The sequence below is a fragment of the Pocillopora verrucosa genome, chromosome 3 (genome assembly GCF_036669915.1).
Source record: "Pocillopora verrucosa isolate sample1 chromosome 3, ASM3666991v2, whole genome shotgun sequence".
Classification (NCBI taxonomy): domain Eukaryota; kingdom Metazoa; phylum Cnidaria; class Anthozoa; order Scleractinia; family Pocilloporidae; genus Pocillopora; species Pocillopora verrucosa.
The window spans coordinates 29,770,166-29,797,016 of NC_089314.1; the positions used below are offsets into that span (position 1 = coordinate 29,770,166).

Consider the following 26,851-nt stretch of genomic DNA (forward strand, 5'->3'; position numbering starts at 1 on the left):
ATTTGATATTTGAACTTCAATTTTGATATAATTATAGATACCTATATATAATTCTTATGTTAATCTTACCACCAATGATCTGTCAGTGCTATCACGAGTTTCACGCAATATCACTTACATTTCATTGTGTAGGCGCGTTTGTCTGAGCCTTGCAAAATTTTAAATTTTCGGCATTTTTTGCGTGTGTTTCTCATTCCTACAAATCGTTACATACACAGAAGATCATGAAGTGATCATGAAGTGAGCTGCTGAATCTTTCTACAACAGACTCTCTTATCTCGGTAATTTTAAGTTCTGTTGTCCATGCTCTCTCTCTTAATTGCTATGGTGGTTGTTTTAGTTGTTGTTTTTTTTCTTTTTCCTAATTGTTTACAAACTTTTCTAAAGCGTGGTCATTTTACCCGGCCTCCAAGTACTTGTCTTGATATAGAGTATTTGATCGATTTTGTTTAGGTTGATGTGTTGGGCGGGAACTCCGATCTGTGTTCGGGCTCGTCCTCAAGCACACACCTGATTGGTGGCTATTTAAATCGATGACTCAGCTATTTATTCATTCTTCCGTTTCTTGCAATCTGTAGGCTGTCGTATGGAAAGCGCTGGCACGTTGTAATATATTTGCCCGTAGTTTTCAAATGAAGTGTGGGCGGATTTGTTGGGCACTGGGATTTTAGTACGCTTGTTCAGGATTTGGCATTTCCGTGTTTGCAGCTTCTAGTAAACAACTTGTGCGGAATACGAATTTCGAAGCTGCTTGATGTTTTGCCTAGCTGCAGTAATTTGAGCGTGACAGTTTTTCTGTTTATTTGATTTTTTTCTAAAAATCACGGTCTTTTGATTAAATTATAAGTATTGTTAATCGAATTTCGCTTAAGTCAAGCAGGAAGCACAAACAATGACTAACTCTTTTCGTTCGAGCGAAGAAAAGATGGCTTCCCTAACTCCGCGAGAAGTTAACTCCGACTTCGATTTCGATGAATTCTTTGAAAGGTACGGTCCGCTTGACAACGTGGACGCCTTCATTGACTCTCAGTTTGCATACGCTCTAGGAGGCGAAGAAGACGGCGGAGCTCAGGTGTTTGGGAGCAAAATGGAGGTTCAAAACATGGAATCTGGCAACGTGGCCACGTTGCAGAGCTTCGCGTTTGGAACCGAAACGCAATTAAACTTGGACAGTACAATTTCATTATCTTCGCCTCAAGAACATTTGGAAAGTCATTCGGTGTGTCCTTACTGTCGACGAAGTTTAGAAACAGAGGATCCTGAGGTAATTTGTGGCGCAGCACGTCCAGTCGGCGATATAAACAAGATCGATGAGGACGCCAAAGCAGGTGAGATGATGAACCGACGTGCGATTCATGATGGGGTTGAAGGAACAGGTAAGCTCCACAAATAGGCTCAATATATCTAGTTATTTGTTTTTGTTTAGTCCTAAATTGCATATCACTCTATTACGGTAGGGGTTTAATCTTTGGGCAAATGCGAGCGATAAGCCTACTAATATATGTGATCAATAGACTCTCTATTTGTTTTGACTTGAACGCCCGATATTTTAGTAACGTCATCCTGTGCTTTTGCCCTGTAGAATAACAATTCCGGAATTTTTATTGAAAAGATGAGGTTCATTTTTAATGTTTTGCACTTCAAGCTGTTTGTGTTTGAGGAATTCTACCATCTTAACATCATTTATCTTTGCTCTTAATTGTTTTGCTTCCAAATGATTTAGCAAGGAAGTGTCAAACAAAGCGTTTTAGATATTTGGTTACCATTTAAATAGGTAATCAGACGGAAGATGTGTGAATTTGTTTATTTTCATTCACACATTTTTGATGAAACCGGTGTACTGAGATCATACAGCATTAGACTTCATTCATTTGTTGCTAAGGAAATGAAGAAACAACGTTGTGATTCGAAAGGAAATGCCTAATTTGTTACGGGAATCCACCCGGCTGTTAAAATTAAGTGCTGTCAAACGTCTGTACCTCTGATTGGTGATTTTTGTTCCATCAGACAAATTGGTAACCACAAATCTTACGTGACGTCAATTCATTCAAAGATAGCGGAAATTAGCTTATCATACATGGCATCATCTTTTTTGTTTTTCTGGTTTAAGAACCAGTTTTTTTGGACAGTTGGGAAAGTCAGAGCACCATTGAGAGATCAGTGATTACTTCTAAGTAGCTGCTAAGTGGGAAATGAAAGTAAATGAGTGTATAGTAAGGGTACGAGGGTATCCAGTTCATGCTGTGAATTGAGTCAATTCAAACACAAATAAAAGTTATGTATAAATAGTCTCTGGAACAGAAGTCTGTGATTTATCTGATCTTCAAAGAGAAATTGAAAACAATTTAATGCATAGAGCAACTGACTAGCTTTGTCAATGAACACAAAGTTGCAAAAGAGGAAATTTTTTTTATTTCTTGACCATTTTCACCTCAACATCACCATGCATATTCTCTGCACTGCTCTCTATACATTTCCTAAGGTATTGACAAGGAGAATTTGTTTAACAATCAAGAGCTTCTTTCGTTGGTGATCATCTCCTTTATTCTCATGACCATAATGTTTGATTCAGGGGTGATATTGTAAGGAGAAATTAGATGTTAGTCATTCTTAGGGGTTAAAAGGTTAAATGAGAATTTACAGTGAGTCTTTCACCTATAAAACCAAGAATTACCTTATTAGTGGAATCAACATGTCCCAGCTAATGCCATGATTTCCCCTTTCTGTGTTCTAATATCACTCTTAATCCAAAAGTGTAATGAATCATTGTTATTTAATTGTTAACAGGAGACCCAATTGACCCAAGGAAATCTGTGGTAACAGAATTAAAGCTGGCAGAAATAAGTGAAGATGTAGGAACTTGTTGGCGTCAGTTAGGACCTAAACTTGATATTGCAGCAGCTAAGATTCAAAATCTGGATGAGGAGTACAAATTTAATCGAGACAAAGCCAATGCCCTTCTTCTTATTTGGGAACAGAAAGAAGGAAAAGGTGCAATGGCTGGAATTCTTGCAGATGCTTTGGAGAGTATTGGAAGAAAAAGCATTGCAGAAAAACTGCTTGGTGAGTGGATATCCTGTGTAAGATTAGTGCGTGTCTTTTGCAAGATAAATGGGTTGTAGATGCATGTATGATAAAGTCTGTTTTTACTTTGTTAATGTTATTATCCTGAGTTATGTAAAGGCTTGAAACATTTTCATTGTTTGTAACTTAAATGGATCATTGTGAGAATAAAAAAACATTGGCAATACACTTAACCCTTTAACCCCCAGATCAAATTTGTCATTCTCCTTACTGTCAACCATACAATTCTTATGATGTTAGTTCTGAGAATTTAACATTGGATCAAGTAATTATCCCCAAATTGACATTTTTCTTTATTCTTGTCTCTTAACTGGTTGACATTGTATCGATATTGTAAGGAGAAATTCTTTCCTAGTCACTCATGGGAGTTAAAGGGTTAAATCATGTCATGATGATATCTAAGGGCATAATACATGTACGTGTAGCTACAGTGTAAAGGTTTTGAAATTTTTAAGGTGAATAGTTTCTCACATGCAACTGAGTTTGATGCTGAAGGAACATTTTTCATGAAAATGAAATTGTAAGGTTGTGCTAAACATTTTCCTATTAACCCTTTAAACCCTAAGAGTGACTCATGTCTAATTTCTCCCTACAATAAAATTATCACCCCTGATTCACCCATTAAAGTCATGAGAATGACGGAAATGATTTCCAACAAAAGAAGCGTTTGATCAGTAAACAAAATCTCCTTTTCAGCATCTTAGGAAATGTATAAAGAATGTGGAGAATATGCATAATGATATAAAGGGTTGATGAGATCCATTGCTCTTTGTTGGACAGTGCAAGGCTTTTGATTTTAAAGGGAGAACTAAACTGAAAATTACTGTGCAAGATCAATAACCTCTTGATCCTCTTTTTTCAAGTTATTTTTTTCTGATTAGAATTTTCACCAATTTTTGTTTGAAATTCAAAGCAGCTGTTGATTATTATTGTGATAAATGTTTCTTTACAGGAGGGAGTGAAGTAAACACTTGTGTATCAGTTGTCGAGGGTCATTCCATCAGTTTAACAGTCAGATTTGATTTTGATGCTGAACTGGACAATAAGGTTAGTAGTTGGATTAAGATCACAGGCTGTGTGTGAAAGTAACCCTCCTTTGGAATTTGCACTAGAATAACTAACAATGTATACCCCTGCTGTAACAAATACAGATAGGTTTGTTATAAAGAGATCTGACAACAGGGTCGCCATTAGAAGGTGGTAGGTAACAGAAATGCTGACTGTCAGGATATTTTTATCTGCTACCTTTTTAATTGTGATCAAAAGAAAGAAAATAAGTATTTTTGAACTGATTTTAAAATATTTACCTAAATATTTCCCAGAATGCTGGAAAAGTGTCTGAAAGAGTAATTCAAATATCAAATTTTTTCCAGGAGAGCATGCCTCTCAATTTCCCTAGACGGGTAGGCAGTTCACCTGCCAGATTTGGAAATGTGTCTGCAAATCTCATGATAGAATACCGTTAAACCTTTTTTGTGGTATTTTTTACAGCTTATGCTGTGTGAAGATGTGCAAGGCAACAAATTCATGCTGAAAGCTCTCACCAGCAGTGACAAATTTTGGGATACAGAAGAGGTAATATCTGTTTTGAGTGGAAAAGTTTACTACAAGTCATGCACTTACCAGAATATCTTTTGATATATGTGTCATTATCATTTATATTTTTAACATGAAGTCAGTTATTTACTGGTAGCTATGATTTGAGCTCAAATCATTAAGGGAATTATGAAATGTTAAAGTTATTTGAAGTTTAAGTCTTCAGAGGCTGAAAGAAATCCCTTAAAGATTGAAAATTATGGCAGAAATTTATAGTTAATGTTTTTCCTACAAGTTAAGTTATGTTCACCTTGTCATTATGTTCAACTAGATTCAGTGGGATTTTATGTGGAAAAATATTTTATTAGGAAAATGAAACTAGCCAGATAAAGAAAAAATGCCATACTGTGCTTGGACAATAGGTTCTTGTTGGTGAGGGCAAAATGGTATTGAAAATAATTAGAAGGGACAAGGACACTGATTGATTAGTTAGCCAAACTTTGTATATGAAAATTTATCTAGTTTATGCACAAGAGGGCTGAAAGCTTACTGGGGAAGAAGAATTATTTGATTAAATCAGCCCTCTTAGAGAGAGTTGATTGTTCCCTTTGCAGATTCTTAGAAATAAAAGGTTTTTGGAGAATGTTGCTGTAGCTGCACAGGAAATGGCAAAAACAACAGAGCAAAGAAGGCAAGAGAGTTTAAAACGTATTTCGTCAGAAGTTCAAGAACTGAGGCAGAAACTGAAGAAAGTAAAACTTGATTGTGGGGATGGTGATCCAAATGATGGCTGTAATTACTACTCTGTAGATGTAGCCCAGCCTGTATGTGATTCATTTGAAGATTCAGCTCAGGAGAAGTGTCATTTGCAAGATGAAAGTGTGGAGCAGATGATACAGTCATGTGTAGAGCAGCGCAATCTTTGTCAAGGCATCTTTGATGCTCTGATTAAGTTAGTTAGTGAGGTTGGACAGCCCAGGGAGGACAGTGCTAAGTGTATTGGACAGCTTTGTGATTTTACCAAAGAGCTAAGGGATCAGGAGAAGACACTTTTCTCCAAAATTGAGTTTGTTCATAACCAGCATCTAGATAAAAATCAAGTCATTCGAATAGAACAATTACAAAAATGGAAGAGAGCACAGAAGGAACAAGTGGAAGGAGTTGAAAAGCTGTTGTCAAATGTGCTCCAACAAGGAAGTATGGACAGAAGACAATCCTATGGGAAAATGGAACGTCAGGTAATTCAAGTCACTCAGTCTCTCATGTAGAAAGATTTTGTCTAGTTTTTGAAGGTTTTTTTCCTTAACTTTAAGGTAGATATTTTGGGGTTTATCTGAGAGCTGTTGGCTGGAATATCTTTAAGGTTGTTGTTTTCTGTCAGTGGAAGAGAACAATTGGCTTGGAAAGTGAAGGTTGTGTTCCAGAGACATCTAGCCACTCTGCCAGCATATTCTCATGACTGAGGGCAGTTGACTGCAGAGGAAAGTTTATGTCAAAACAAAGTTTATTATCTTCTGGGTAACTGGGTTGAACTTAAAACCACTAGTAAAATGATTTCATAAACTTTCCTTAGCAGTCAACTTAACAACATGTTCTACTACCACAGGGCTTCACTGTTATTATGTATGTTGACAATGCTCTTCTGTAAAAGGGATAACTAGAATGATTTTGAAAAGGAAATGGCAATTAACGGTGTCCAAAAGGCTCAGAGGAATACTTTTCTAAAATTTATTATTTACATTTCTTACATGTAAACACTTAAACTACATTACTTACTGGAGACTACTGGCTATGTGTTGTTTGAGAAACCCTAACTACATAAAGTAATATGTGTTTGATCTTGGAGAGGAATGTGCTGATCAATTCAAGGCTTTAACATCCCTCCCTTTCCCCCAGCAACCCACAGGCATTTGACTGTCATCTGCGCTGGGGGTGGGGAATTTGAACCCTGCCTGGGTGGGGTGGGGGAAATTTGAACCAGAACTGTTAAGTCTTTTAAGTAGAACACATGTTTTATCTTTTAATATGAACAAGGTGTTTTAAGGTAAAGAGTTCATAATTAAAAAAAAAAAGGGGAATGATCGATTCACTTTCACCTTCATAAACAGATGGAGAAAGAGAGAGAGAAAATGAGCTCTAAAAAAAATTACAGTTGCTAATCTTGCCTTTAAAAACAATTGATTGTTAAGTCCAGCACTTGGGTGGAGCATTTAACACTATTGTGGCTGTGGAGGTCCTGACTGCTCCCTTGTTATTCATTAGTTGTGGAAACTTCTTCTGCTTCTCTTTGCATAGTCAAAGTTTGAATTGAAAACTGAGGGGTTTTTTTTTGGCTGATTTTTCACCATAGAAGCTTCTGAACCGCAGATCAGAACCAATTATGTCCACCAAAACACCTCCTGGATATGGAAGAAGGGTAAGAAATGATTCATAAGTGATAGCTCTGGGGCTACGTGTGCATTTGTTGTTCACAGCTGAGAAAAACTTATAGATAGCATATTGCTGTGCCTATGTTAATATAAAGAGAACAGATAACCTCAAAAAATTGATAGAACAAAACTTACTGACCACGTATGGTAATGAGATTTGACAGAATTGTCTGTGTTATTTACTTGTACAACTGAAAAGACAGCAAGCATAATGGAATTGATTTGTTATGCGCTCAACAGAGAAATTAATTTAAAAATATGAAAAAAAAACTACTCTTCAGTATGTGACTGCTTAAAGACAGATGTATTTCCCCGCAGACATCACTTTATTGCTTTTTTCTTCATTATCTGTCTCAGTATAGTTATATCAGATGTGTTCATATTATATTAAGCCTCAAGATGTTGCACAAACCTCTTAAAACAAATAGGATTTATTTATTGGCAGTTACCATTTTGTAATTATTTTTAATGGCAATCACTCCATAAGTTTTTGCGGGGGGACTATTTTGTAATTCTTTCGTTAATTGGTAAAAAGAGGTGAGCACATGGTGCTGGACAGGAGTTAAATTAGCTAGTGTAACTCATGATTTTATTCATTGTTGCAGAGAGCAAAAACTGACTCATCAAAGCATTCAGGCAAATCACAAAGTACAAATGAACTCACAGAGGTTACCAAGAAAAGTAACATCTCTTCCCCTCGGTGTGTAAGGCGCATGTGTCTCATGGACACAGACAAGAAATCCAAGAAGGAAAAGGTACCAATAATTTGTCGATAGATATTCAGTTTTTTCTCCCAATCTGAAGTATTCATGGTTATCAGGGGTTTCCTTTTCTATAAGCAGCTGCCATGCAATAGTGGTAATACTTGAACAAGAGCCTGCTTGCAGGTTTCAACAGATATCACAGCTACTGTTAAATCTACATTGATGCTCTTTTGTGCCAGCATCATCAGACACCAGCAGATTAGTTTGCATTCTTCACTTACTCACATTCTTCAAAATTCATTTCTTACAGAAAGAAAATTCTCGAGTGATTATCTAAGGGAACTGAAAACTTTGGAGTTTGAGCTCAGAGGTTTCACCTAAAGACAATCACTGAACCTAGAGGAATGTAAGATTTGCTTATAAAAGCTACTTGATACATAAAAGTTGTGGTCTTTTTGTCACCACATACAGTCTTAATAATTTTACAGTTAAGTCTTTCAGCTGTGAAATACTTAGTTTGCATGGAAGAAAGCTAGATTATTTTCATTGATAAATACTTTTATTTCTGCTGATGTTTATAATGATACATGAGAAGATGTTCATGTATATTAACAATATTTTTGTTGCTCAGTTTATTTTCAAAAAGATGCTTTTTGCATGTAAAATTAAGATATTTCAGCTCAGTTGTAAGTTATAAATATACATTAAAGGGAAATGCATGTGCAAACTTTTGTATTGCATTATATTTGTAGCCTTTTTGAAATATCATTCGGTTATGGTGTGTCATATGTATTGGTTATATGTATGTCAATTCATTTATACGCTTGCAATGAAATAACTGTTGATAGCTTTAAACATTGTTGTAGATAAAGGACAACATGGAATGATTATTTTTATAGTTGTACACTGTATGTAGCTGTAGATAGCTCAGAGTGATGATTTTTGTAGGATATTGGAATTCTTAGTTTGAAGAATTGGCGCTGGATCCACTATATACAGGAATCCTGTTTGTTCATTTCCTTTTTGCTCCTTTTTAATGACTTGTGATTTTCACATGTTTGTTAGTCAAAAGTGTTGCTTTTATAGGTCAATCCTTTTGTCAGCTCCAAAAAATGGACAACATTGTTGCTGGATTGGCTATGGAGCTGTCAAATGTTTCATAAGATTAAGAATGGACAATTATTTCATGATTATAAGCTGTTCATCCTAAGATCCTGTATATAATTTTTGGAGTGTAATATTTTAGTCAGGATCCAAGGTTTTTTTTATAAGTATTGTTGATTAGGTTGTATAGAATGATTTTTTTTCTTACTTGTAAAATAGTTGTTAGAGTGTGAAAATGCATTGTTTTTTTCCCAAATGTGTATGGCTTTTGGGACATACCAGTATGTGTATTTTGTTTAAATTAGTTATTAGGACATGGAAACATTTTGTTCCATAGATGTTGAGTATTTTAAGTTTAAGCAGCAGTTTGTCTTGGATTGTAGTTACTAAATATATGAAAAAGGTTTGTTTCCAAAACTAGTTAGAAAAAAGATTTCCATATGAGTTTTCATTGCAGACATAAAATGTAAAACAAAATATTTGGTTAAAACAATTTGAGACATACTGCTGTGATTAATGTTTTGACAAGGGTATACAATTATATGTAATTTGAAAGATGAACTGGACAAAATGTTTCCAAACTCAAAACTGTGTTGTCATTCACAAAGTTTTGCATAAGGGGGTATCTGGTTATACCTATATGCACCTTAGAACTGCAGGCCAGTGAGGATGACATTCTTATGAAGTAGAACACCCAGCTGGCTAGGTGTTACTGCAAGACTGTATCATCAACATGTACAGTTCCATTTGGTAACACAAGATTTACAGCTTCTATCTTTATTCCCTCTCCTAGCATTCATACATTTTGAAAGCCAGAATTTCATCATTCTCCTACTCTGCCAAAGGAAACCCTGAAATTGGGTTAGACATCTTATTTATTTAGAGTGGCAAATAACAGTATGGGCATTTTTTTCCCTGGTTAAGACAAAATGGTACGTAATATAAAAGTTCAGATGTACTATAGGTAGATATGGAGCTATCCACTTTAGTTTTGGGGAGGAAATGTAGACAAAAAACATGTCTAATTTTATCTATAACTAATACTCTTGCATGTTAAAGGGGAGATTTTTTACTTCAGATACCACTGCAATTTTGGTGTGGTTTTGTCTGCATAGGTTGGTCTATCATAATTGTTTTAAGCCTCTGAAGCTGACTGTTTCATGCAAGTTTTGAGCAGCTGAGCCGTTGAATGAATATTATTTTCACTGGGCTCCTGAAACCTGTAAGCAATACATACCAAACACTTCTGTGACTAGTTCTAACGCACGTTAATTTTCTTTTTAAACTTAGAGGGTGGTTTGTACTGTAGTGTGGGTCTTTTTCCGGTATGTCAATCAAGATTTCAAGTAATGAATGATGTATTATCTAATCAATTGAAATAAAGAAGAATTTTACATAACATACTTCTCTTCTATTTCAGGTGTGTCTTGGAGGGTACTTCCCAATATCAGTACTATAGATATTTACCTCCCCCCTTTCCCCCCCCCCCCCCAAAAAAAAAAAAAATGAAAAAAAAAAGTGTGATTTTCAGCTGAATTTGTCAGGTAACTGCACCTGTAACAGATGGGAGGTCCAAAAATGGTGTAGTTTAGAAATGCGTCAAACAGTTAGAAATTAAAAAACATCGTTTAGAAGATAATTATTTTTAAAAAAAATGCGTGAAGTTCATTCAGTACTATAGTTTGTTCAAATCAACTCAGACTATCTTGTAGCATAGAAATATACTCATGTTTTATTTTGGATCGTTCTTTATCCGTGAAAAACAAAAATAACGAAAATATTTCTCCTTTCAAGTCTTTACACTTTAACTTTCTTTGCCCGTAACAAAAATACATCATCAAAGAAGAGAGATAAAAAATTAAAATAGTACACGATATATTTTGTATAGATAAAAATCCATATTTTGCTAACAACTTGTCGCAAAGGGATCGGAAAGGTCAGGCACATCAAATGTTCTATAATGAAGAAATGTAAAATGGTTTCCGTGCTTCGCGTCGTGGTTTCCTACGCTTATCTTGTGTTTTCCCAACCTCCCGCGTGTTTACATCAGGCTATGTAAATACGGAAACCATTTTACATTTCTTTTATAAAATAACTAATGAAAGAGGAACGAAAACCGTGTTTACATACGCTCATGTAAAATGGTTTTATGGCCAATCAGAGAGCCTAAGTTTAGGAAATGGACTTATACAAAATTGTATGATCGGGATCGGGATTGGCCAGTGTAAACTGGCGGGATTACGGGATTGAGAAAAAATTTTTTGGTCGGGATTGCGGGATTGAAGAACGCTATTGGAGACTCTCTAGATATGCCAGGTGAAATAACTCCTTCTGGTATTCTTCCTTAGTAAAAAAAGTAATAAAAAATGAATAAATAAATAAATGTAATAAAAGAATTAAAAAAAAAACAATGAATAAATAACTAAATGGGGGCCGGTCATTATTCATCACCTGGGGGAGGGGGGTGGGGGGTGGGGGTAGGAGGGTTTTGGTTCTTTCATGATAAACTGGACCTGATCACCCCTATAAGACTCTGTAATATCCATACGACTCCCCCCCCCCTCCACTGCACCGCATGCCGCACCCCACACACACCCATTGGCTCTTGACTTCTCGTATGGCAGTTCAGCGCCCTTCGATCAACCTTAGCGGGCGATGGTTTAACGACCGTCAAGTCAGCAAAAAAAAAAATAAATAAATAAATAAATAGCATGTTTATGTCATTCTGCTATACTATGAAAATAAAAAGTTAAAAAATGCAATATGTGGCCCTGTCCAAACTTGGCGTATAAATAGTGAAACAGTATAGCTACAAAATAGAATCATGGATCACGAAATAAACAATGACACACGATTTTCTGTTTCGAGTTCGATGAGCTCATATTCAGCTTCTTCAATACTGCTCGTGTTACCAAGTGCACCATTTTGTTGCACACTTGTGGGGCAAATCACATTTTCACAGGAGTTAAGGTGAGGACAGAATAAGTTAATAGCGACCTAATGCAGTGTATGAGATAAACGGGTATTGACTATAGATACAGATAGAAATAATTTGAGACATGAGACAAAAGAATGAAAGAAATATCGATCTTATTTACTCGTCACGAACGCAGAATCGAATCTTAGACCATCGGATTTTACGATCTGAAGTTCTCACATATAGCTATAGATTTCTCGTTAATGAGCCATGACATACAGTGGATCATCCTGTATACTGCTAAGATCATTAATGTCGAAATTTTCATGTCTTAAATACATAATAAAAGAAAGGAAATTTCAAGCTCTTTCGTGACAAAGGAAAAAAATAATTTTTAACCGACCACCGAAAAAAAACCTATTCGTCAGATCAGGTTAAACGACAGATAAAATATCAATGCTGACATGTAGATAAACATACCAGACCTTGAGGTAGCTCATTTATCTTCCCATGAGGGATCTACGGAGCTGCGGCATTTCTGATTCCAGTATCAAGTGCGTCACTTGTCTGTATGAACTATTATACAATTATTTATGGCCTCGCTTATTGCATCCAAACTCAGCAGACAATTCTGGAGCTCAGAGAGACAGAGAGCTAGGGCCTCAGATTTCTCTTCCAACTTAAAGACAACTGGTTCAGTAACAATTTATTCATAAAATTCCTGTAAGATACACAGAGGGTTTCTGTACACAAAGATGCATGGAGTACGTAGATTTTAAAGAATTTGAATATTTAAAATCATATCATATTTATTATATTTCTTTAAGAAGAGTACTTATGGTATTCGCTTTAATTCTTTCCAATGCGCGAAACAATTTAAATTTGCTTTTCTCTAGATACAACGAGAAGTCAAGTATTTTTCTTGGAAAAGAACTTTATTGGAGTTAAATTTATTGCAAGTACTCTTCAGGTGAGGAAAGATAATGAAGAAATATGTAGCATATTGTAATCGAAAGACATGAAAATTGGATAAAAAATATACATAAACAATTCATATTATTGGTGTGATTTCTTTAGCTTTGTATCTCCCTCCTGTGATGAATATGTACAACTTGTTATTACAAAGTGTACGAACAGAGAAAGTTATCACTTATAGCGAAGTATCTTGATGTAACACTAAATTTCTTTACATGTGAGAGAAAGTCAGTGAACGAAAACAGTTGAGGTATGGATGTCCATTTAATCTTGTTCGGGACTCGACTACATACGAACAAAACCATCTTGATTTTGTGAATCAGCATCGTTGGCATATTAGGAAGGAACATATTTTATTATTCCAAAACTGATTGTATCGGAATGAGATCTAGAGCGCCACTGAATTTCACCGGACACTTACGCGTTTTGACTGCAAAAATATTAAGTGCAGAATTGGCGGGAGTTATTTACAAGAAATAAGCTTACCGTTATTATTTTTAGAAACTTTATGAAGTCGTGATGGTGAAAATTTGAGAAAATCGTAACGCTTTTTCATGGAAACATGACTTTAAAAAAATGTTTATTATATAAAATACGCTGACTGATGACGCCAATCAGTTACTGCGCGTCACTCGCCTTTCGCGACACTTTATTAGGTTTGGTGAATAAATGGCAAATTCTCATTCCTGAATAAAGTCGTCTTTCAAGTTGTCTGCAAAATAAACAAAATAATACATGGTTCCTTGTAGATATAGGATTATTATTCTCGATATCTCACGAGAGAGCGCATTTAACGAGGGATATATCGAGTTGATCACTTGAAGAGAAATTGCACTGGCAAAATATAACTCACGGTGTGAATTTATCCTTATTGATTCAGCTATGGCAGAGTGTAATGTGTCCTGCTCTGAGGAGAAAAGGGATTTTGCGGATTGCGAGTGTTTCGCACTTAAAGAGAAAGAGCTAAATTTAAATTACAAAATGAATTAATCGCCATAGAGAAACATGTAAACAAGTAATAATCATAAAAGGAATATAAAACACCAAAAAAAAACCATCACAACATTTTTTTTGAAGTAGAAGAGCAGTTTTGATCACGAATCTGGGCATTACACGACTTAAGATCTTTTAAACTCGTGGATATGTAATCTTTCATGTTTTCATCGAAATTGTCATAAAGCAAAATATTATTCTTAATATTTTCAGGTATGTAGAATTAACAAATGGCATCGTTTGGAGAATAGAAGGATTCAGAGGATGACAGTTTAACAGGTACAAACCAATTTTCATTCTGCAACTGATTATTGCTGTTTATAAGGTTAAGTTATTTAAAATGAACCATCGTAATCTTAATTTTCTTGCGGCTTTTAATTTCAGTCGAATTTTCTCGGGTTATTGTTGTCAGAGGTAAAATATTTCACTTACATACACTTATAAATTTCATTGGTTTCCCTCATTTGACTCGTGGTTAAATAGTATGCACGCGATGCAATTTCCTAAAGCCTTAAACTCTTAGAAGTGATGTAAATTGTAACTTATCCCTGTAATATCAATATATTATCCAGCAAACAGGCAATGAGAACACTCAAAGTTTTATCAAGGTAGAATTCGTTGTCTTTGAACTAACACTAAATTCCTGTATCTACTTTTAAATGAAACATGTAGCAGCTAGAGGGGAGAATTAACAATTAGATCACGGGAGTTAGAGGTTTAACTGTACGTGATGATTATGTGGCAGAAGCGCGTGATGAGCATGTGACAGAGCTAGATAACGTGCTGTTTATAATTATAGCTCTCGTCAATATCAAAACCAGCTATTATATCTCGAAAACAAACGAAGTTTAAAACAAAGCCCTATGTTAAAAAAACTAAAAATAAAAAAATATATACAAAATGCCTAAGTTTCTTTTGATATGGTAACATTCACGATATCTTATAATAATAACAGTAATATTAGTTGTCGCCGCAATACCAGAATTTTTTCAGTTTCCATAACGTGACATCTTCACCGCACGTTGTAAATGTACCTTTTATATCTTCACATTTAAGAGTATCAACGTCGTCATGATAACCGGATTTATCAACGCGACAATTTACTTTCCATGTTGGTTTTTTTAAAATTTTTTTTTACCTGAATTTCGTAAAAACCTTTAACTCCAAGAAGTGATATAAGTTGTATCTTACTCCCGTAATATCAATACATTACCCAGGAAACAGGTAATGAGAACACTCAAAGTTTTATCAAGGTAGAATTCGTTATCTTTGAACTAACACTAAATTTCCGTATCTACTGTGAAAGGAAACATGTAGCAGCTAGAGGGGAGAATTAACAATTAGATCACGGGAGTTAGAGGTTTAACTGTACGTGATGATTATGAGGCAGAAGCGCGTGATGAGCATGTGACAGAGCTAGATAACGTGCTGTATATAATTATAGCTCTCGTCAATATCAAAATCAGCTATTATATCTCGAAAACAAACGAAGTTTGAAACAAAGCTCGAGGTTGAAAAAAAAAAGATACACAATCCTTATGTTTTTCGTGATATCGTAACATTCGCGATGTATAGTAATAATAACGGTAATATGGTTGTCGGTGAAATACCAGAATTTTTTCAGTTTCCAAAATGTGACATCTCCACCGCACGCTGTAAATGTACCATTAATATCTTCACATATAAAGGTATCAAGGTCGTCATTATATCCGAATTTATCAACATGACAGTTTTACTTTCCATGTGGGCCGTTTTTATTCCAATTGTTTTTTTCACGTGAAGCTGAATTCAATTTTTAAAGGAAATAGTTCTTGTAATGAGAAATTGTTACATTACAACGTCCGAAATTGAATTGGTTTTCCGGCGAGCTGGGTTACGGTGCAGCAGATCTCTGTATTCGATGCTCTTATTTAAAAATTGTATTTGATTCAAATTTTCAATCAATATCTTTTGAATAAAAAGGATGATACATGTCAGCCTATGGATACGAATTTATCCGCTTGAATTGAATTATGTCTTTAAAGGTGTAAAGGGTGTTATGAACACTCAATGGTATAATTCGTATCGACGCGCAGTTATCTGATACCTCATATACGCGTGTGCATTACTGAACAAGTGTGAGCTTAAGAAGGCTGTACATCGGCCAATTTCCCTCTCTGCATTTTGAGCCGGGACCGTGACGAAGGCTTCGTCAGCAACAGATCAAAGGATGTATCACACGATAACAAAATATATTCATGCACCATGGAATTACGAAATGAATCTGCGAGTTTCGTTGGGATTTTTGTTTTGTTTTGTTTTCATTTAGGACGAATCTGTGACCTCTGTTTTAGCCAGAAATACTAGAAAAGCTTTTATTCATAGGACAAAAATATGCTGTTTGGTTACGACGTTATACGAGGTATTCAACAGGCTACAAGCATTTCTTTTTTCCTTCTGTGGGGAATCAAAGTGGAAATTGAAAGAAAACACATTTTGCACTCTTGGGTAGGCGATCAGAGCACCGATCAGAGCTTTCCTGCTCGCTCACCGGTCCCACCTTAACGTATAAATAGCAGAGGAATTGGGAAAATGTGTCTAGAAAAATGAAAATTTTAACCCCAGAACCATGATGACTACGATTTCTTGATCATGTATGAAAACGAAACCTCGTCAACGACACGATTAATTATTCTGGTTTTTTAAACGCTTTGGAACATCAATCCACCTCCTCGCAAAACTTGACACGGAAATCGTCGACGGTGAATAAATGTTTGTCTTCAAATGTTCGAACTACGTATCTACAAGGTGGTTAATAGTATCATTTCTGATTGGTTATCTGTCAGAGTTCGGTTTTAGTAGATATACCTTCACGCGCGATTACAGACTAAATGGGCACATTGTTTGCGTGTTTACATCATACGCTGAAAGATAAAACTGTTGGCTCAGTAAATGCTGTTATTGGAGCAGAAAGTTGTTCTGTAGGGCTAGACCAAGTCAGCAGCTTCAGGGAAATGTCCGAAATTTCCCATTCACTATAATATTGCAAAAGATTCTTTTTTGATCAGCAATTCGTTCACAAATAATTTTTAAGTTTCATTTCGCTTTCAGTCTACTTCCTCCGCCAAATGCTCATATGGCCTGGCAGTGAATTCATTCGATGGCCTACAAGATTAAGCTATGCTGGAGTCTGTGTGTCGCGCTTGGCTTTCAATTTGTTGTAGATGAAGTTTCTTGAGTTTTGATGAATAGGACACTTTCCAGTGCCATCTTCTCAATAATCTTGTATTCAGTACCTTTTTTGAATTCGAAATGGAAAAATCGGATCCTTCCCCAACATAATTTGGAGAGGGACCAGCTCTTCCAGTTATTCTAAATTTCCTGGTTCCTTAAAAAAAAATTAATGAAGGAGTTTATTGACTGGAACTTATAATTCTGTTAATAAAAAAAAGAATTTGTTCAGCAATTTTTCGATAGCTTTGAGGGACATTTTACACATGCACTTTGTAAAAGAACAGGGTCGATAAACGTGTTTCTTAACGCAATAGGCTCGCGGGGTGTTGGTAGAATTCGTGACGGTAACGCAAACCCTCAAAGGTGTTTCAGTTTCGGATAAGTTTCGCGAATTCTCCCAGCCATACACGCGATAAAATGAAGGAATGAGAGAAAGAGTCTTTTATTGCATTATTTTTTATCCCTGCTTATCCATGCTTACTGGGTACAACTAGTTTGTTTATTGCAACTCACGCATTTTGATAAGGAACAGCCTGGAACGAAGTTTAAACAGATGAGACTACGAAAACAAACAAACAAACAAACAATTGAAAAAATAGACATGACACAACCTGCAGAACTTGACTGGAGCTGTCACGCAATCACAATAGCAGAGGAGGAAACTTTGAGATTTTCATTCTTTCTCTATGATTAAATATAAAATGTTTTCTTTAGGTTACTTTCATCTGAGTCTCCTCTTTTGATTTTAAACAATGTAACGCATTACAATCGATTCAATTTTGTTTCTAGCTATGGCAGAGAGCAACCTCCCAAAAACGGGAGAAGGACTGGAGTTGAAAAATGAGTTTCCAGCCACAGGTGAGAAAAAGCAACAGGGAGAGACTTCCTTGTGGTGATTTTGAACCGTTTGTGAATTAATTATATCGTAATTCTGATACACAATTTTTCAATTTTTTGGATCCCTTCGACTTGAAGGTTTTAAGGAATCCACTAAATACGCCAGTATTAGAACGCTAGTTGTAACTGCACATAGTTGTGATCACTAACAAAGTTGAAATATCTTCTCGGTAATTTCAGCGACAGAGGAAAGTCAAGTTACGTCAAGTGACGCTGAACTGGATGTATACAATGACCCTTTAAGAGGTAAGAAAACCAGGTGAAGTAAAATTGTTTGAAAGACTTCCCAGTGAAGTCTTTTTGTCATATTTACATAAAAAATTGCGTATGTTTTGTGAATGAGTTTTTGAAGCAGCAAAAGATCTTCAAATTTCAAACTTTGTTACCAGTAAAATAAAAACAAAGAAAAAATAATTTATTGCTCGATTCGATGGAGCAGAATGCGTAGAGTAGACATCATTACTTATTTATAGGCCACAAAGCGGCAAATTTGAACGCGACTTTGCTTTGAAGAGCCCATAATTAGAGAAGAATGGGTCAAACTTGGCCCACTAGGCTTTGTAACACTCAGTTTTCTGAGTTTTAGAAGTGCTTCCTTCTAAATCAACGCACGGCGTTTTAAAGATTAAAAATTTAGCTATAATTTGCACCTAAAATGAATGATATTTGCGAAGTAGAAGTATTTTCCTTCTGAATTTGAAGATACTCAAAATTTGGTCATTTTTAACGAGAAAGTTATTTTCGGCGAGGGAGAGCTTTTGGCACCAGTAGACCTATCAAAGTCGAGTATTGAAAAATTTGCCAACGGATAACTTTTTGAGGCTGCCACGAGGAAAGTATTTGACTAAAAGTTACGCTAACACCTGTTTGTCCCTTATTATTCAATACAAGTTTGGCAGAAATTTTACGCAATTTGAGAATTTTACAGAGAAGAGGAGGCATTTTGCCTCAGCCGTATCGCCTGTTTTGGTCTTCTAAATATTTTACGCCTCTTTACACAGTTATACCAACACCAGGCCCACGTTGTAAACCTCCAACCAACAAAATGTAGAACCGCTGACTTTCAAAACAGGCGAAATGGCACTTCGCGGGGAAATGTTACTTTCTCAAATCAACTTCTCCAGTTAGCCTCTACGAGTATGTTCTCAATAGACACGGGCCCTCAGCACGATGTTTTTTTGTTATCAGAACGTTCACAAGTTTTAACCTTTTTCGATCCTGGCTTTGCTTTGCTTTATTCAATAACTTATGGGGTTTTACATTCTAACTTGATATTTTGGAAAAAATAATCCAGGTGTAAAAGGGTTTTTGGAAAGTCTCACGACCTAAATGTAAACAAAACAGACTTGATTTAATTATAGCCAAGCTACCGCTAAAACCCCTGATAGTCTGTATATTTTTAAACAAACACTAAAACGTTATGCTTTTAGGAATAGCGAAAGTATGTCTCGAGGAAGGTAACAAAGAATACAGAAAAGGAGAAGCTAATAACGCGATAAACTCCTACACGGAAGGACTTCAAGTCAACTGCAACGATACACGGCTGAACGCCAAGCTTTACAGCAACAGGGCAGCAGCTCATTTCCATTTAGGTAACAATTTCATATTTAAACATATAAATCTCTCCTGCAGCGTTACAAGATAGCGGAATACACAATCTGCATCAAGAAAAGGAAAAAATTGAGCAACTGCAGAAAAGAGCATAGAAAGAGATATCACCCTTTAGCAGATCAAAATTAAGCAAAGAAATGATCCTCGTAAATAGAGTGCAATTTATGAAATTGTAATTTTTTCAGGCGTCTTTGCTGCTATTGCATGTGATGACCATTTTTTTTAAACCTTATTGAATTTCACAGCAAACTACGTGAAATGTCTGGATGATGCAACAGTTGCTGTTCAATTGGAACCCGTTTTGATCAAAGCTATTAAGAAAGGTGGGTTTTTCAATCATAAGCCATCAACGTTCTCTTCTCTGATTTCGTCGAAATAAAATTTTGTTTATTTGTGGCAGGTGACTCCAAGTGTCAATTGTCTCTGATTTGTCAATGTCGGTTATGTGAAAAACATAAGAAGATGTCAATAAGCCCTTAAATACCTCCACCTGGTTAGTTTGACGTTGTAGAGCGCTGGAGGTCGAGGGTTGAAGCCCTAGACCGGAGTCAACACTCAGAGTCTTAGGATATCTGAGGATAATGTGCTGCCGCCTTAACTACAACAGCTGCAAATGGTTTAATAATCTTGTCCCGGATAAGGATGGAAAACCGTAAGCCCCGTTTCCTGTATCCTCTCTGTAACTCTTAGCCAGGTACAGTAAAAAACCAGGCAGGGAGGTACCTGAAAAATTCCCTTTCAAATGTTTTAAACTGCTCAATGCAGTCTGCCCGAAAAATTCCCCGAAAAGTGCTGGAAAGCACATTAGAGCAAATTAAAATGACAAATGCACGAGATGAATTCATCGTTATCATCATCAAGTGATCCTTAATTGGTAGCCGCTTTGCATTAGCTCCTTATTGTTAATTTCCATTTCTTCCACAAGTTAAAATTTCCTTCATTATCAGAATTTTTCCTGAGAAAAATGACAGATAAAGTCGATTTTACCAATACGTTTAGACCTCAACAGTGATAAATTACGTCGCACCACCAATTATTCTCTCCTTTTCAGGAGCCAGAGCTTGTGTCGAACTTTGTTGGTATAAAGAAGCAAGGAGCTGGTTGCTTATGGGATTGGCCGTATCCTTTAACGAATGTTATAAACGTGATACGAGATGCAATGCGAAAATCAACACGTTCCAGACAGATTCTTCTACACATAATGCAATCGATGTTCTCTTATACTGCACTGAGCAGTTTAAAGAAGCTAAAATATTATTCAGGAGTTCTTTCGATTATTCAACGAAACTTTACTTAAAGGAAGAGGCCATATTAACTAATTCCCAGAATTTCTGCTGAATGCCCCTCATTTTTGTCCTCAGACGAGCATCACCATGACGACCGAACCTAAACTACTAAATGCGCTTCAAAGCTAGTTAACACTCTTGAATAACTTGAAATCAAACCTCTTTAAGAAACCCACGTTCGAATTATCACTCCAATTTTAAAGTTTTATACAATACTCTAGTTATTTTTAAAACACACATTTCATGATTTAGCTACCCTTGACACGTTTTAAGATTGACAACAATAACAAAAGTCTGCTTCAATTAATAAGGAAATCAAATGCTGAACTAAAAGTCAAAGCATACACTTACGCCAGTCTGGGATGTGCTTACTTTAAAGTTGGACAGTTCCACACAGCAATCGAGTACCATCAAAAATGTCTAGAAATTGCTAAAGAAGTGGGAGACAAGGCCAGAGAGGGAAAAAGTTATTGCAATCTCGGCAACGCTTATCAAGGTCTAGGAGAGTTCAAAACAGCCATCAAGTACCATCAACGTGATCTAGAAATTGCTAAAGAAGTGGGAGACAAGGCCGGAGTTGGAATAAGTTATGGCAATCTCGGCAACGCTTATCAAGGTCTAGGAGAGTTCAAAACAGCCATCAACGTCATCTAGAAATTGCTAAAGAAGTGGGAGACAAGGCCGGAGAGGGAAAAAGTTATGGCAATCTCGGCAACGCTTATGATCGTCTAGGAGAGTTCAAAACAGCCATCAAGTACCATCAACGTCATCTAGAAATTGCTAAAGAAGTGGGAGACAAGGCCGGAGAGGGAATAGGTTATGGCAATCTCGGCAACGCTTATCAAGGTCTAGGAGAGTTCAAAACAGCCATCAAGTACCATCAACGTCATCTAGAAATTGCTAAAGAAGTGGGAGACAAGGCCGGAGAGGGAAGAAGTTATGGCAATCTCGGCAACGCTTATCAAGGTCTAGGAGAGTTCAAAACAGCCATCAAGTACCATCAACGTGATCTAGAAATTGCTAAAGAAGTGGGAGACAAGGCCGGAGAGGGAATAAGTTATGGCAATCTCGGCAACGCTTATCGCGGTCTAGGAGAGTTCAAAACAGCCATCAAGTACCATCAACGTCATCTAGAAATTGCTAAAGAAGTGGGAGACAAGGCCGGAGAGGGAAAAAGTTATTGCAATCTCGGCAACGCTTATCAAGGTCTAGGAGAGTTCAAAACAGCCATCAAGTACCACCAACGTCATCTAGAAATTGCTAAAGAAGTGGGAGACAAGGCCGGAGAGGGAAAAAGTTATGGCAATCTCGGCAACGCTTATCAAGGTCTAGGAGAGCTCAAAACAGCCATCAAGTACCATCAACGTCATCTAGAAATTGCTAAAGAAGTGGGAGACAAGGCCGGAGAGGGAATAAGTTATGGCAATCTCGGCAACGCTTATCGCGGTCTAGGAGAGTTCAAAACAGCCATCAAGTACCATCAACGTGATCTAGAAATTGCTAAAGAAGTGGGAGACAAGGCCGGAGAGGGAAAAAGTTATTGCAATCTCGGCAACGCTTATCAAGGTCTAGGAGAGTTCAAAACAGCCATCAAGTACCATCAACGTCATCTAGAAATTGCTAAAGAAGTGGGAGACAAGGCCGGAGTTGGAATAAGTTATGGCAATCTCGGCAACGCTTATCAAGGTCTAGGAGAGTTCAAAACAGCCATCAAGTACCATCAACGTCATCTAGAAATTGCTAAAGAAGTGGGAGACAAGGCCGGAGAGGGAATAAGTTATGGCAATCTCGGCAACGCTTATCGCCGTCTAGGAGAGTTCAAAACAGCCATCAAGTACCATCAACGTGATCTAGAAATTGCTAAAGAAGTGGGAGACAAGGCCGGAGAGGGAAGAAGTTATGGCAATCTCGGCAACGCTTATCAAGGTCTAGGAGAGTTCAAAACAGCCATCAAGTACCATCAACGTCATCTAGAAATTGCTAAAGAAGTGGGAGACAAGGCCGGAGAGGGAAAAAGTTATTGCAATCTCGGCAACGCTTATCAAGGTCTAGGAGAGTTCAAAACAGCCATCAAGTACCACCAACGTCATCTAGAAATTGCTAAAGAAGTGGGAGACAAGGCCGGAGAGGGAAAAAGTTATGGCAATCTCGGCAACGCTTATGATCGTCTAGGAGAGTTCAAAACAGCCATCAAGTACCATCAACGTCATCTAGAAATTGCTAAAGAAGTGGGAGACAAGGCCGGAGAGGGAAGAAGTTATGGCAATCTCGGCAACGCTTATCAAGGTCTAGGAGAGTTCAAAACAGCCATCAAGTACCATCAACGTGATCTAGAAATTGCTAAAGAAGTGGGAGACAAGGCCGGAGAGGGAATAAGTTATGGCAATCTCGGCAACGCTTATCGCGGTCTAGGAGAGTTCAAAACAGCCATCAAGTACCATCAACGTCATCTAGAAATTGCTAAAGAAGTGGGAGACAAGGCCGGAGAGGGAAAAAGTTATGGCAATCTCGGCAACGCTTATCAAGGTCTAGGAGAGTTCAAAACAGCCATCAAGTACCATCAACGTCATCTAGAAATTGCTAAAGAAGTGGGAGACAAGGCCGGAGTTGGAATAAGTTATGGCAATCTCGGCAACGCTTATCAAGGTCTAGGAGAGTTCAAAACAGCCATCAAGTACCATCAACGTCATCTAGAAATTGCTAAAGAAGTGGGAGACAAGGCCGGAGAGGGAATAAGTTATGGCAATCTCGGCAACGCTTATCGCCGTCTAGGAGAGTTCAAAACAGCCATCAAGTACCATCAACGTCATCTAGAAATTGCTAAAGAAGTGGGAGACAAGGCCGGAGAGGGAAGAAGTTATGGCAATCTCGGCAACGCTTATCAAGGTCTAGGAGAGTTCAAAACAGCCATCAAGTACCATCAACGTCATCTAGAAATTGCTAAAGAAGTGGGAGACAAGGCCGGAGAGGGAAAAAGTTATTGCAATCTCGGCAACGCTTATCGCGGTCTAGGAGAGTTCAAAACAGCCATCAAGTACCACCAACGTCATCTAGAAATTGCTAAAGAAGTGGGAGACAAGGCCGGAGAGGGAATAAGTTATGGCAATCTCGGCAACGCTTATGATCGTCTAGGAGAGTTCAAAACAGCCATCAAGTACCATCAACGTCATCTAGAAATTGCTAAAGAAGTGGGAGACAAGGCCGGAGAGGGAAGAAGTTATGGCAATCTCGGCAACGCTTATCAAGGTCTAGGAGAGTTCAAAACAGCCATCAAGTACCATCAACGTGATCTAGAAATTGCTAAAGAAGTGGGAGACAAGGCCGGAGAGGGAATAAGTTATGGCAATCTCGGCAACGCTTATCGCGGTCTAGGAGAGTTCAAAACAGCCATCAAGTACCATCAACGTCATCTAGAAATTGCTAAAGAAGTGGGAGACAAGGCCGGAGAGGGAAAAAGTTATTGCAATCTCGGCAACGCTTATCAAGGTCTAGGAGAGTTCAAAACAGCCATCAAGTACCATCAACGTCATCTAGAAATTGCTAAAGAAGTGGGAGACAAGGCCGGAGAGGGAAAAAGTTATTGCAATCTCGGCAATGCTTATCAAGGTCTACGACAGTTAAAAACAGCAATCGAGTACTATCAACGTTATCTAGAAATTGCTAAACAAGTGGGAGACAAGGCTGGAGAGGGCAAAAGTTATGGCTGTCTCGGCAGCGCTTATAAAAGTCTGAGACAGTTCAAAGTAGCAATCGAGTACCATCAACGTGATCTAGAAATTGCTAAAGAAGTGGGGGACAAGGCTGGAGAGGGAAGAAGTTATTGCCTTCTCGGCAGTATTCATCTTCATAAAGGAGAGTTGAAAACGGCAATCGAGTCTTATCAGCGTCACTTAGAAATATCCATAGAAGTGAGAGACAAGACTGGTGAGGCGTGCTCACTCTGTTCCCTTGGAAGGAGTTTTGAGTGCCAAGGAAATCTTATGATGGCCATCCACTATTATCACTCGAGCGTAGAGTTATATGATGATATCAGGGCCAGTCTTCGACCCAACGATCAGTGGACGATTTCCTATCGTAATCAGCACCAAAGTGCATACAGAGGTTTGTGGCGTGTTAATCTCAATCAAGGTAAAGTTGTAGAGGCTCTTCTTGCCGCAGAGAAAGGACGTGCTCAAGCTCTGAGAGATCTCATGGCCACAAAATATCAGCCTGGAGATTCTTCAACGCAAAGCGCATCGTGCGTTTCTTTGAGTTGGGTTCCATTGAGCACAGTTTTTATAGCTATTAATGGACCATGCGTTTACTTCTGGGTTTGCCTCAGTGAAGATAATATCCAGATGAGAGAGGTACACGTCAACAATTATAAGTATGAGGATGAATTGGAAGTTTTTATAAAGCAACTGAACAAAACTGCTCTGAAGGAGATCGGTGCAAGAGATACTGTTACAATCGAAACTCCTCCGTTTGATTCGTCGACAGAAGAGGAGGTGGCCAATGATGTGATCCGAGTTGATGTGAGGCACTCCCAATCAAGTGCTCTAAAGAAGCTGCATGACATCATCGTTACTCCTATTGCTGATCTGATCGAGGGCAACGAGTTAACATTCGTTCCTGAGGGGCCATTTTGTCTTGTACCTTATGCAGCATTGGAGAACTCGAACTCATCATATCTGAGTGATTCTTTCAGAATTCGTGTGCTTCCCTCTCTGACGACGTTGCAACTAATTCATGATTGTCCAGCTGACTTTCACATGAAGACTGGTGCATTGCTTGTCGGCGACCCATGTTTCAAACATATCATCTATCAGGGAAATCTTTTGGTGCAACTTCCAGGAGCAAGGAAAGAGGTGGAGATGATCGGACGTATCCTTAATGCTTCCCCCCTCACTGGAGAAGTGGCAACAAAACATGAAGTGTTAAAACGAATATCATCAGTGGCGTTAGTTCATATTGCAGCGCATGGTAAAATGGAAACTGGAGAAGTTATCCTGGCACCAAACAACACAAGAGAAAACCCTCAGCCGCAAGAGAAAGACTATCTTCTGACTATGAAAGATGTGATGGAAGCTGGGTTGCGAGCACGTCTGGTTGTACTTAGCTGCTGTCACACTGCTTGTGGGGAGGTCATGGCCGAGGGTGTGGTCGGCATGGCGCGTGCCCTTTTGGCTGCCGGTGCCAGATCTGCTGTGGTAACCTTGTGGGCGATTGGCGACGAGGGAACCCTGGAGTTCATGAGTTTCTTCTACGATGCACTTTCCAAAGGCAAGAAGGCAAGTGAAGCTCTCAATCAGGCCATGAAGTGTATGAAAGAAATCGAAAAGTTCAAGGAGGTGATGCACTGGGCACCATTTGTACTCATTGGTGACGACGTCAACCTGGATTTCAATAATATTTAGAAGCTGAAGCAAGTAAATATTCTGTTCATACATTCTATTCAATACAAAGTTACATTAAGTCATAATTATTGCCTATATGTGAGCACCGATACTCGCGTGTTATTTTCCTTTCAGTTGGGTTACGAATTTATTTTTCGCTCCGGCAAATTGAGATGCATTACAATCAAGTGGACACGTTTACGATGATAACATTCTTTTTAGGAAAAATTAGGAGTAAAAAAGCAAGTTTCTTTTAAAACAATCCTTTTGTGCAATGTATCGTTTCATGTGCGAGGAAATATTTCATGATTAGATTCTTTTATTTTTCAGTTCAGGCAGTTAGCATTGGAATCCCAGGGAGTTTTCGGATACCAACAAAACGCTGATGTTTGGACCAGAAACCAGTAAGCTACCGATGAAATCTATGTCAAGAGTCTTATTTTCAAAGCAGGAAGAACCAAAAGACTGCGAAAGTCAAGTTTAACAAGAGAACGGATTTCCTTTGATTCAAAAGTTGACTTTTTGCTTGTTTGAACTGCTCTTACGAGCTTCATTTTTGATATCCTTCTCAAGCTACTGTTTTCTTTCTTTCTTTTAGCTATGTAAAAAGTTATTTTTAATCTAAGTATTACCCACTACGAGGATTAAGGCGTTACGTTTATGTCGAAGTTGAAACGTCTCGAAAACGTTTTCCACAGTTTTTTTACAGATTTTTCTCAATCGGTTT

The 26,851-nt window shown here is 37.6% G+C and overlaps 2 protein-coding genes across 2 annotated transcripts; both read left to right on the forward strand.

Moving 5' to 3' along the window:
* Positions 1-554: 554 nt before the first annotated feature.
* Positions 555-10,229, forward strand: LOC131786681 (uncharacterized). The gene is made up of 8 exons (XM_059103757.2): positions 555-1,376; positions 2,788-3,063; positions 4,037-4,131; positions 4,576-4,659; positions 5,235-5,858; positions 6,971-7,036; positions 7,655-7,804; positions 8,064-10,229. Exons 1-8 carry the CDS (start codon positions 893-895, stop codon positions 8,088-8,090), a joined length of 1,806 nt encoding a protein of 601 aa, XP_058959740.2. The 5' UTR covers positions 555-892; the 3' UTR covers positions 8,091-10,229.
* A 1,480-nt stretch (positions 10,230-11,709) lies between these two features.
* LOC131786617 (tetratricopeptide repeat protein 28-like) lies at positions 11,710-26,576 on the forward strand. The gene is made up of 13 exons (XM_066164298.1): positions 11,710-11,827; positions 12,671-12,744; positions 13,956-14,021; positions 17,745-17,813; positions 18,033-18,098; positions 19,283-19,444; positions 19,709-19,786; positions 20,515-20,582; positions 21,023-21,082; positions 22,510-22,915; positions 23,636-24,429; positions 24,670-26,157; positions 26,455-26,576. The coding sequence occupies exons 4-12, from the start codon at positions 17,747-17,749 to the stop codon at positions 26,143-26,145; spliced, it is 3,177 nt and encodes a 1,058-aa protein (XP_066020395.1). The 5' UTR covers positions 11,710-11,827; positions 12,671-12,744; positions 13,956-14,021; positions 17,745-17,746; the 3' UTR covers positions 26,146-26,157; positions 26,455-26,576.
* The last annotated feature ends 275 nt before the right edge of the window (positions 26,577-26,851 follow it).

Bases quoted from the DNA above. Each gene is read 5' to 3' on its own strand.
- LOC131786617 (XM_066164298.1), top strand. From the start codon at position 17,747: ATGGCAGAGAGCAACCTCCCAAAAACGGGAGAAGGACTGGAGTTGAAA. The intron at 17,814-18,032 runs GTGAGAAAAAGC...CGGTAATTTCAG, and splicing joins AAATGAGTTTCCAGCCACAG to CGACAGAGGAAAGTCAAGTT. The intron at 24,430-24,669 runs GCTGGAGAGGGC...GTGAGAGACAAG, and splicing joins CTAAACAAGTGGGAGACAAG to ACTGGTGAGGCGTGCTCACT.
- LOC131786681 (XM_059103757.2), top strand. From the start codon at position 893: ATGACTAACTCTTTTCGTTCGAGCGAAGAAAAGATGGCTTCCCTAACT. The intron at 5,859-6,970 runs GTAATTCAAGTC...TTTTCACCATAG, and splicing joins ATGGGAAAATGGAACGTCAG to AAGCTTCTGAACCGCAGATC. The intron at 7,037-7,654 runs GTAAGAAATGAT...TCATTGTTGCAG, and splicing joins CTCCTGGATATGGAAGAAGG to AGAGCAAAAACTGACTCATC.